Genomic DNA, 12,401 nt, shown 5'->3' with positions numbered 1-12,401 from the left:
TCAAACTGACTTTGCAGTCCAACACATTAACCCACAACACCACACCAGGACTCTGATCTCTTGATCTATCTATCTAACTATACATATTATATCTATCTATAATATCTATAGATTGATAGCTAGATATAGATATGGATTCCTGATGTGGCATTGTAGGGTCAGTACTGGATTGTAAATCACAAGGTCAGCAGTTCAAACCCACCAGCTGCTCCTCGGAAACCCTATACAGGGTAGCTATGAATTGGAACCAACTCAATGGCACTTAACAACAACACACACACACACACAAACATATGATTCCAAGCATGCAATTACTGTTATTTAAAATAACATATATAAAAATTTCATAAAGTTCTTTAAGCATATTCCTGCTTCCACTTATGGTTTCATATAAATAATTTAAAAATTGCCAATGAGATGGCTTTATTTCCAAAAACAAGGAAGTAAAATAAAACCAGAAGTGATTAAATAATATTACCAAGTAATATGACAGACTTGAAAATATTTTACTCTTCATAAATGCTATGCTTATGCTATAAAATTTGAGGGTTTAAATAAATATATGAATCTATGCAGACATGATGATAGAAATGAAACATTAATGGAATATTACTTTTTTGAGTAAGGACCAGTGTTGAAAATTTGACAAACAAGCCATCTCACTTGATTCTTCAAAAGAAAACTCTTAAATTGTTGTCCCATGGGGCAGTTTAGCCACCGTATATGTGATGTCACTCCTAAACATTAAAGTAAATGGCACCACAAATACGGCCGCCAAGCTGCCACCAGCAGCTGTAGTCTACAGCCAAAATATCGATGGTACTTTCAGTCAATAAGTACGTTGAATGCCTCTTATGTGCCAAACACTGTTGTAGCTTCTGGAGATTCGGCAGTGAATACGACCGACCGTCTCCCTACTCTCACGGTGCTCATTCTACAGGATTTCATCCATAATAATTACGGAGTCCTGAGGAAAGCAAACAGATTTGAATGGGCATGGACTCAGGACGTTCCTGTGGTAGTGGTGGGTATGTGCCTGTGGTGGTGGTGGTTATGTGCCATGGAGTCAGTTCCGACTCATGGTGACCCTGTACGGGGGTTTCTGAGGCTGTAAATCTTTACGGGAGCAGAAAGCCTCATCTTTCTCCCGCAGAACAGCTGGTAGCTTCGAACTGCTGACCTTGAGGTTAGCAGCCTGATTCGTAACCACTATGTTGCCAGGGCATGCTACCAGGGCACACCACCACCACCACTGCCAGGACATCCTTAGTCTGATGTAATTTGATCAACCTGCTTTGGGAGTTGCAGGTAGTTTCTAGAAAAAGGGTAAAGACAGAAAAGTTTCAGGGCTGTTTTGTGTGAAACTTTGAGAAATGGCCCATCTTTGAAATGGTTCAAGTCCACTGAATGTATGGACTGTGCACATATGACCATAGGCAGAGCTTCTGTAAAAAGAATATGAGTCCAAAATCCACAAATTGATATATCCAACAAGATTTCCATTCCATCATTATTCATTGAAAATGTATGTCAGAATTATTTGTATTTTTCAGTTACTTATATTTTTCACAAGAACAAAAGATAAAATACAGGTGACACCAGCTGTTTGGTTGGTGTACTTTTCATTTAAGCATTATATAAACAATAAAACTTGCATAAATTATAAATTCAAGTTAATAAGGGAAACACAGCAAAGTAAGCAACCAGAATGAAACCATGCTTCTTAGAAGAGCCTAGTTTTTCTATGACTTAATTGTTGTCATTTTTACTAGTAGATTTTGAGTGCTCACTATGAGAAGTGAATGGACACTTTGTACTAATGTAGATTGGAATAATGGAACCGGGTAACCCAAATAGATACTCTAAAGACCATTTGAAACTAAGTTGGTAAAATGCAATAAATATACGGGCAGTGATGGTTCACAATATTGTAGTATCAGGAAATAATGTTTTTACGTAATTAAGAACATTAACTTGTTTTTTTAAATTAATCTATTCTGAAGACTATCAATGTGAAAATGCATTGAATGTTTTAAAAGAAATTTGATTTATCAAATTTTGTACTACAGACAAACCTTCCAAATCAAATATATAACTCATAGAAAGACAGAGAAGCAAATTTCTGTCTGTCACAACAAAGAGATAACAAAGTTATTTAAATGTTCTGTTCAGTTTTTTGTATTAGTGAAAAGATGTCTACAAACCATAAAATATTTCTGTTAATGACTCATACAAACATATAAAATTCTTTCAAACTTTGACTTGTAAAAATTAAATGAAAATACTGAGTAAAAATAACTTGCTTTAGCTTTATAATACTCTAAAAAATATCTGTAGTCTTCAAAGTAAAAGAGGCCATTATATAATTCTCAAACTTTCTTAGCATTTAGCAGTTACTTTAGTCTTACTTCTATCAAAGTCTGATATAAACCTATTCTCTGTGAAATAGAATAGTTTAGAAATATTCTTATATACATGATCACATCAGATTTCATTAATCCATGGGTAAAACATAATAATATTTCTGCAGCAATATCACACGCGTTTTGGATGTTTACAGACAAATTAAAATATTCGATTACTTTCAACAATATTCTTGTTTAAATATTTTTATTTCTTAATGGTGTGAAGTTACCCACATATTCAAATGCCAGATTACCTGCAGCAAATTTACTTTACATTTTTAACAGTATATTTAACAGTTTAGATACTATGACAGTTTAACATAGTAAAAGTAAATATACCTATCATACAATGCATACAAAAACACTGTATTAAAATCGTCATCACAAACCATTACTTGATATATTGGGTTGGGGGTTGGGTTATGTACCATGGAGTCGGTTCCAACTCATAGCTGTACAGGGTTTCTGAGCTGTAAATCTTTACGGGCGCAGAAAGCCTCATCTTTCTCCCATGGAACAGCTGGTAGTTTCAAACTGCTGACCGTGAGGTTAGCATTCTGACTCTTAATTCGACTTGAAAATAAGCCTTAAATTAAGATTAATGGAATATTAGTAATATGGCATCCTGGTGCGGCATTGTAGGATAAGTACCAGACTGTTAACAACAAGATAAGAAGTTCAAACCCACCACTCCTTGGAAATCCTATCCAGGTTTGTTATTCGTGGGAACCGACTCAATGGTACTTATCAACAATCACCAAGAAGTCCTGGTGTGGTGCTGTAGGATAAGCACTGCACTACAACCCAAATGGTTGGAGATTTAGACCTTCCAGCTGTTCCTCAGAAACCCTATACAGGGTTGCCAGTACTGACTCTACAGCATTTAACAACAACAAAGTAAAGACAAGTTGTTTAACCAGCTTTGTAAGTCTGCAACTACATATTAGTGAGCAAAGGTGACCCTAGAATGTGGGCAAGCTTTGCTTGGGTCAGTATAACAGTATCAGATACTGTGTGATGTCTATTGCTAGCTGTAATTAAGTGGTCAGTGTTCTCCTGATGTTAGGACAAAGGTAGAGACAATCCTAAATAGATTTATGCAAAAATTACTCCTGTCTCTTTCATATGCTCTTGGGATTGAGGCAATGGTGAGTTAACAACATTGACAGAAATACACATACAATTACACTCCCACTTGTTAACTCTTTTAATAGAAAAATAATACAAAAGTGTATAAATTGAGAAAAGTGTATGAAAGGCTGGAGAAAGCTTATGGAATGAATGTAGCATATAAATACCTGAAGATTATATCAGTTTTTGATGAAAGTCACATTTGAAATTAAATAACCAGATTAATGGAGTTCAAATGTTTAAAAGGACAGCTAGCTGCCCAGAAACTATTTCAAATTCATGTCTAATATTAGTCATTTCATTCAAGAGCTTGGTCTTTGATGTTAATTCCAAAATAATATGAAGATATTGTTTCAAATGAAGGCTAATGTTTTAAAGCAGAATAAAACTCAGTATCTAGGAATATCATAGCATTACTTTAATGTCATGTAAATTCGGGAGGAGATTTGTTAACAAAATATTAAGAGAATTATGGGTCCTATGTTTTGGGAGAACATTGTTTACCCTTGCAAATGCCCATTCAATCATACTAAAAATATTCCTCTTTATTGCAAAATTCTTGATTAAATAGAATAATTTTATTGTACTTACATTAAGAAAGATGAATATTACTAAGCACCGACTTGTGATTGAGAACTTCATTTTTGGTTTGTGAAGTTGATCTTGGTCCTGTAAAAAGTAAATGAAAACAAGGTATTTAAATTGATATAATAAACTGTAGCCTTTCTTTTTCTTTCCTTTAATACAATTTAAAGTGGTGAGAGAGAAAAATTGCAGATCATTTTAGAAAATTATAGTCCATATATTATCTGAGTGTCTATGTGTGAAGTCTGTAAATTCCACTGCAACCACATCATGAGCTAATGATTATATACAGATCTGACTCAGAGAACAAATATTACTAAAAACTCTGACACCCGCCCCCCATCACTTCTTTTTTTATGAAAACTGTCCTAGGTGTCATGACCACAGAGGATAAAAACAATACATGAAGAGCTTCAAGAAGTACCTGGAAGATGGAACTGGAAGATAATGGAATTTTTCCAGGACTTTTTGAAGCCCCCTCATAACAACTCTGCTGCTAACTGAAAGTTTGGCGGTTCAAATCCACTTAAAGATAACCATTTCAAGAGGAAGAAAATAATCAAGAAATGATGATACTGGAGGAAGGAGTCCAAGCTGCTCTGAAGGCAATGACAAAAAACAAGGCTCCATGATTTGACAGAATACAAATGGTAATGTTTCAGCAAATTAATGCAATGCTGGAGATGATCACTTGTCTATGTCAAACCAAACCACAGCCATCAAGTTGATTCTAATTCATCATAATTTTATAGGATGGAGTAGAACTGCCCTGTAGTGTTCCCAAGGCTATAAATATTTGCAAAAGCAGGTTGCTTCATCTTTCTCCTGTGGAGTGGTACAAGAGTTTGAACTACCAACCTTCCAGTTAGCATCCAAGCTCTTTAAACATGACATCACTAGGGCTTCTTAAATAGAAACCAATAATATATAAAATGTGATTTAGATTTGTGGTGTGGCATTGTAGGATCAGTGCTGGGCTTCGAACCACAAGGTTGGCAGTTCAAACCCACCAGTTACTCCTCAGAAACTTTATCCAGGATTGCTATGAGTTAGAACTGATTAAACATGGGCATATAAGGAGTCAAGATCAAGTCTACCACACCTAACAATAACAATTTGGAAAAACTCAGTTTGTAGTTATCCGGTATACCAGAAGATGAATCAGAGAAAACGAGAATAAGGCTTTACTTCAACATCAGATTACTTGTGTACTTCCTTCTTGATAGCTTTCCTATTTGAAAGTAACCTTCTTCATAACAAGGACTTTGTTCAAGAAATACACCTAGAATTTACAGAAAAGATCTTGCCACATAGCCAATGTTTAGTAAATGTTAGCTGTTTAGTTTAAGAAGGAGTCTTGGTAGCATCGTGGTTAAGCAGTCAGCTGCTAACCAAAAGGTTGGTAGTTGGAATCCACCAGTCACTCCATGAGAGAAAAATGTGGTAGTCAGCTTTTGCAAAGATCTGAGCCTTGGAAAGCCTGTGGGACAATTGTGCTTTGTCCTAGAGGGTTGCTGTGACTCAGGGTCCACTCAACAGCAAGGGAGCATAGTTTAAGGAATGGTTTATGAACACAATCTAGGAAATGTTGATTTGGGAATCTGATCAAGCTGGAAGCATATTTCATTTTCCATAAAGCCCTAATTATGGAGTCAAGATATCTAATTTATGCTCTGCTTTAATTATTTCTTTAGTTTTGGGCTTAATTTCTATGTTAGTTCCCGATCTATATAGAAGGGCTACTTAGTCAGACTGTCTTTAAACCCTCACTGTGAAACATCATGATCCCCCTGGACTGTCTCACTAGTCTAGTGCTGTCTAGTTGGTTTTGACTCAAAATGACGCTATATAGGGCTAGTAGGTTTGAACTGCCAACCTTGTAGTGAGCAGTCCAGTGCTTATCCTACAGTACCACACCAAGAATTACTTAGGCAAGTTATTTCCCAAATGGCTGTAAACCACTACCCTCTCACAGTGTTGTTAGCACTTAACAACAACAGAAACAACACTGAAGAAACTGGACAGGGATTCAATGATAACACGAGGCAACAGAATCTGCCAGGCTCTGAGTTCTCTGAATGCAAATCGGAGTCCCCATCACTAAACATCTCTCTAGAAAACTGTGGCCCTACTACACAAGGGTAAGCTGGTCAGTGGGAACTCTTCTTTCTATGAAAAATAGAGTCAAAATCATTAACTTGATGATTGAATAGACTAATCTTCATTTATGGAATACAAATTCCCTTGAAAAGTAAAATTATTTTATTTTTAATTTGTGTGGAAAGAATATAAAAGGTCATTGTCTGAAAATAATGTGTCTATTTTTACAGGTCATTTTCAAAAGCATGTTCCATAGAATTACAATAATCTCACGAGAAACAGCATAAAGTAAAGTTTCCATGTCCAAATAGGTTTAGGAAATGAGACAGTTCCTATACTGTGGTGCTGTGGGTTAATGTGCCAGACTGCAAAGCCGTCTGAACTGCAAGGTTGGCAGTTCAAGCTCATCAGCTGCCTTTGGAACCCCTATGCAGGGTTGCTATGGGTCAGAACAGACTTGACAGCACTTAATAACAACAACAACAACATACTTCTCTTAGACACTCAGCATAGACGTTAGTACTTTATAGGCTCGAATTTAGCTCACCATTACTCACCATGAAGCATTTTTTTGGATAACAATACACTTTGGAAAATGCTTTTTTAGCTCAATGACAAGTACTAACTCTACCCTTAGTTACTTATGCCTGTAAATCATGAGAAAAAGAGGTCATATTATAAACTTTAAAATTTCTTTGTCCTCCATGGAGCAAAAATGGGATTTCTGAGTTCTGAAACATTCTCCAGGCTTGGTACAAAGTTCAAACCTGTAATAGACATCTCAGAGATAAGTGCTCTTGTGGAGCATTATGTTCACATTACCTTTTCACCAGTGTCCTGGTATGGGAACAAATGATGGCATGAGGAGTCTGAGCAAAAAGATGAATATGAGAAGAGGACAGCATTTTTATCTAAAAATATCTGCAGGCTTGGTCATCCAGGCCTAGAATCTCTTATACATTTGAAATTTGGCATTTTTTTCTAAGATAATTCTATGTGGCAGATATTGTTCAAGATCAGGTGAATGAATTTTGTGAAACCCCAAGGTGTGCTGGTTGGTTGCCTTAAGAATACTTTCTAAGGATTAGAGAATTCCTTGATTGTACATCCCATTAGAATATCATTCTTCATTACTACAGGAACTAACTTGCTGGGTCTAATGTGACCAGAAACCCAGTTTATGTTGCCACATTAAGTAAAACAGAGTGTCTTCCTTCTCCTCATCAAGAGTTTAAAATGCCCATCCAAATCTAGGCTCCAAGTCTAGTTGGGAAAAACCTTGGCACTACTGGCATTCTAGACAAATCTGACATTGGAATGGGGTGTTTTTAGAAAACATCATGGCAGACGGTGTATAGGAAGTAAAGAGTAAGAGGAAAGAGTAAGAATCAAGTTGAGAGGTGAAGATGAATAAAACTGATGTCATATGGAAAGAAATACAGCTTTTTCTTTGATTTGTGTCAGTGACGTGACATAGCTAAGTATTTTCCCATCAAAGTCAGGCTAACTGAGAGGAATCTAACACTCTAACAGATGTAACCATTTTCTACCTTGCATTATGTTTGCACTTTGTTGTACTATCATTTGATAGTTGGTGATGTGGGTTAATGCGCCAGACTGTGAAAGTTGTTTGAACTACAAGGTCGGTGGTTCAAGCTCACCAGTTGCTCTGGGAAACCCTATACAAGGTTGCTATGGATCGGAACCAACTCGACGGCACTTAACAAAAACAACAAGTTCCCAGTACCATATTGGATAACTACATACATTTTATTTGATGATATAGAACTTAAAAGAAAACATGACAAGTGCTCTTTTTATGTGCATCTAATGGATAAAAACAAAAATCCTCATCACTGGACCAATAAATAACATTCTTATCAACGACGTTGTCAATAACTTCATTCTTTTTTGGATCAACTATCAACACTCACAGAAGCATCCGTCAAGAAATCAAATGACGTATTGCATTAGGCAAATCTGCTGCACAAGACCTTTTTAAAGTGTTGAAGAGCAAAGATGTAAGCTTGAGAACTAAGGTGCGCCTGGCCCAAGCCATGGTATTTACAATAACCTCATATGCATGTGAAAGCTGGACAGTGATTAAGGAAGACCATAGATGCTTTTGAGTTATGGTGTTGGAGGAGAATATTGAAAGTGCCATGGGCTGCCAAAAGAACCAATAGATGCGTTTTTGAAGAAAGTTCAGCCAGAGTGCTCCTTGGAGGCCAAGATGGCCAAACTTCGTCTCTCATACTTTGGACATATTGTCAGGAGGGAACAGTTGCTGGAGAAGGATATCATGTTTGGTAAGGTGGAGGGTCAGACAAAGAGAGGAAGGCCCCCAACGTAATGAATTGGCCAAGTGGCAGCATCAATGGACTCAAGTATGGCAACAGTAGTGAGGTTGGCCCAGGATTGGGCAGTGTTTTGTTCTGCTGTTTATAAGGTCGCTATGAGTAAGTACCAACTCGATGGTAACTAACAACAGCAACATACTTTTAATCATATTTGCTACAGGGAAATAAAAATAATGATGCCAAAGGTAAAATCAAACAGTGATTCACGCTGGTTTGATAAAGTTTTCAAAATAATTAAACATGACTTTGATTCTGAGTACAATAGCCAGTTTAAAAGAGTGACTAATATAAAGTTCAACACAGAAACTTACACATAGTAAACACTCAACAGTTATTTACTGAATGAAACAGATAAATTGCTTCTAAACAGTTGACTAGGTAACTGGAAATAGGAACATCTTAGAGAAATGGCTCAGAATCATGTACAGTTCAAAAGTGTGCAGCTTCACAATGGGCATTATTAATGGGTAATTAGATAACATTTGGACAATTAAAATTAATTTAACGAAAAGACATGGTGATCTCTGGGATAATTTCTAGTACTCGCTTTCCAATAACAGTAATTATGGGGAAAGGGTACATAGAAACTATTTGGTTGAAATGAATTTAATTAAAATATATTCTGAACTTATTACATGTTTCAATGATATCTCAAAGTAGTGTAAAGGGTCAGGATGAGCAATGAAGAAGATGCAGGAACACTGAGCATATTGATGAAAGTCTAAGTATATCGGTGTGGGTCTTGTGGCAGGGGATGGAGTTGGAAAAATAACTTGGCATCAAATGATGAGCAAGGAACACTGATTGAGTATGGGGGTGAGGGAGAGCAAAGAATTAAGGATGAATCCAAGGTCTCTAGTCTGAAAGAGGTATGATAATACTAAGTAAAATAGACAACGTAGCTAAGGAACATATTAATATTTTAACGATGATAATAACACTTCAAGCATTTCTATTTTCAATACATACAAATTTATTTGACAATTGGTGATACTTAAACATCCAATTATCAATATGATTGCCTTGCTGTACCAATGCTCACTAACTGCAAACTAGCCTTGGGACTCCCCACTTTTCCTCCTCTTGCCCATAATTTGTCTTGTTTTGTATGTAATGTAAATCTGTGTTTGTAGAAATAGGTACAGAGTAGACTGAGACAAGGAATATTTCTTGTATTTATAAATTAATTCATGAAATACTAACTGCCCCTCTATGTCATATGCAGCCCTGGCTGTCATGGGGTCTTCATGGATTACAGAGAATGTATCCTCTATTTATACACTTCTAATCCTTTCACCATTTATAGAATTCCACACAGAGGTATTTCATCTAGAACCTTACTAAGGGCAAATTTGCCCACTGCATTTCCAATTCCACTTGTTGTTGTAAGTGCCATCGAGTCTGTTCCAACCCATAATGACTCTTTATAAGGTACCAGGAGCACACAATTACTAATAAGAGAAAAGAATCATCAAATGTAATTTAATTGTTATAAAATTTTCACTTTCTTACTAATAACTTACTTAAAGATCAATTTCCCTGAAATTTGAGTGTCTTGGAAATTATCCTTTTTGCAAAGTGGTATAAGTAGTTCAGAAACCAAAACCAAATCTACTCCAGTCAAGTCGATTCCAACTCATAGTAACCTTGTATAGGGTTTCCAAGGCTGTAAGTCTTTAAGGGAGCAGAATGCTTATCTTTTTCCCACAAAACAGCTGGTGAGCTTGAACTGCCAATCTTGCAAAATACATGAGACTAGATCTGATCATCCTCACTTCTAAGGAGCATTTTGTGTACCCTACCAAGAAAGATTGTTTTTTTTGGGCATTCCATTGTGTATTCAATTATTTGCCAACACCGTATTTTTTCCTTATTAATTTTCCAGTTTTTACATGCATATGAGATGACTTAAAATACCATAGCTTGGGTCTGGTGTACCATAGTCTTCAAATCTTTTCTGTTTAAAACTTTAAAGAGGTTATTTGCACAGATTTGTCCAATGCAACATGTTACTTGATTTCTCAACTGCTGCTTCCCTGGGCATTGACTATGAATTCAAGTTGAAATAAATCCTTGACAACTTCAATCTTTTCTCCATTTATCAAGATGTTGTTAATTGGTCCAGCTTTGATGATTTTTGTTCTCCTTACATAAGATGTAATCTATTCTAAAGTCTGCTGTTCTTTCATCTTCATCAATGTTAGTGCTTCAAGTCTAGCTAAATTCTTCTTCAAAGAATCCAGTTTCTAGAATAATTTGCTCAGCATACAGAATGAATATGTACTGTGAAAGGATACAACCCTGATGCATATCTTTCCTGAATTTACATCACTCAGCATTCCCTTGTTCTATTTGAATGACTGTCTCTTGGTCAATATGCAGGTTGCACATGAGAACAATTCAAAACAGTGGCATCCGAGGCAGAGGAGATCTGTTGGGGCAGTTAAATTCAAGATAGAGAGGTCAGCTTTGAAAGTTATGGTGAGCAAATAATATGAGAAGCTGGGTTCTATGAAGGAAAACATAGGCATCAGGATTGGAGGAAGACTTATTAACAACCTGCACTATGCAGATGATACAACCTTGCTTGCTGAAAGTGAAGAGGACTTAAAATATTTACTGATGAAGATCAAAGAGCACAACCTTACGTATGGATTACAACTCAATGTAAAGAAAACAAAAATCCTCACCACTGGACCAATAAACAGCATTCTTATCAATGGAGAAGAGATTGAGGTTGTCAAGGACTTCATTCTTCTTGGATCAACTATCAACACTCGCGGAAGCAGCAGTCAAGAGATCAGACGGCGTATTGCATTGGGCAAATCTGCTGCATAGGAACTTTTTAAAGTATTGAAGAGCAGAGATGTCAGCTTGAGGACTAAGGTACGCCTGACCCAAGCCATGATATTTTCAATAACCTCGTATGGATGCGAAAGCTGGACAGTGAATAAGGAAGATCGTAGAAGAATTGATGCCTTTGAGTTGTGGTGTTGGAGGAGAATACTGAAAGTGCCATGGACTGCCAAAAGAACCAATAGATCTGTTTTGGAAGAAGTTCAACCAGAGTGCTCCTTGGAGGCCAAGATGGCTAGGCTTCGTCTCTCATACTTTGGACACATTTTCCGGAGAGAACAGTCGCTGGAGAAGGATGTCATGCTGGGTAAGGTGGAGGGTCAGAGAAAGAGGAAGACCCCCAACGAGATGGATCAGCCAGGTGACATCATTGATGGTGTCAAGTGTGGCGGCGGTAGTGAGGTTGGCCCAGGATCGGACATTGTTTAATTCTGCTGTGCATGGGGTTGCTATGAGTCGGTTCCGACTCGATGGCACCTGACAACAAAAACAAGGGGGTAATCTTGATAGATTTTCTCAAAGAAATCAGAAAAATCATGGGGACTTATTATGAAGAAGTTGGAAAAAATAGAAAACTATTTTGGTGAAAAAAGGGCCAGGAAAGTTGCACCAAGGATGTTTTCCCCATCATAATAATGCACCTGCTCATTCTCCAAGGCTAGCAAGAGCTGTTGTATGAGAATTTTATTGGGAAACCTTACCCCATCCACCTTATAGCCCTGGTCTTGCTCCTCTGAACTTCTTTTTGTTTTCCAAACTCAAAGAACATTTAAAAGGAACATGACTTAAGTTCCTCAGGGATAGCAAATTTGCCGTTTTGATGCCATGAAAGTGAAGAGCACAGGATTCTTTAAGGGAAGGGTGAGAGACATTGGACCACTGCCTTTGGAAGTGTTTAGAATTAGTTGGAGTACACATCAAAAAAAAAATAGCTTCAATTTGATATTTTTGTTTAATAAAGGTC

The 12,401-nt window shown here is 36.8% G+C and overlaps 1 protein-coding gene across 1 annotated transcript in view; it reads right to left on the bottom strand.

The window, feature by feature from the left end:
* CALCR (calcitonin receptor) overlaps positions 1-4,181 on the bottom strand; it is a 53,259-nt gene extending 49,078 nt beyond the window's left edge. The window contains exon 1 of the mRNA XM_006834291.1: positions 4,128-4,181. Within this exon, the coding sequence (XP_006834354.1) occupies positions 4,128-4,178 (51 nt within the window). The 5' untranslated portion in view covers positions 4,179-4,181. The remainder of the gene's footprint in view (positions 1-4,127) is intronic.
* Between the last annotated feature and the right edge of the window lie 8,220 nt (positions 4,182-12,401).

Source organism: Chrysochloris asiatica, unplaced genomic scaffold, assembly GCF_000296735.1.
Source record: "Chrysochloris asiatica unplaced genomic scaffold, ChrAsi1.0 scaffold00010, whole genome shotgun sequence".
NCBI lineage: Eukaryota > Metazoa > Chordata > Mammalia > Afrosoricida > Chrysochloridae > Chrysochloris > Chrysochloris asiatica.
Note: the sequence above shows the minus strand (reverse complement) of the source record. Positions and strands in the feature narration are given on the sequence as shown.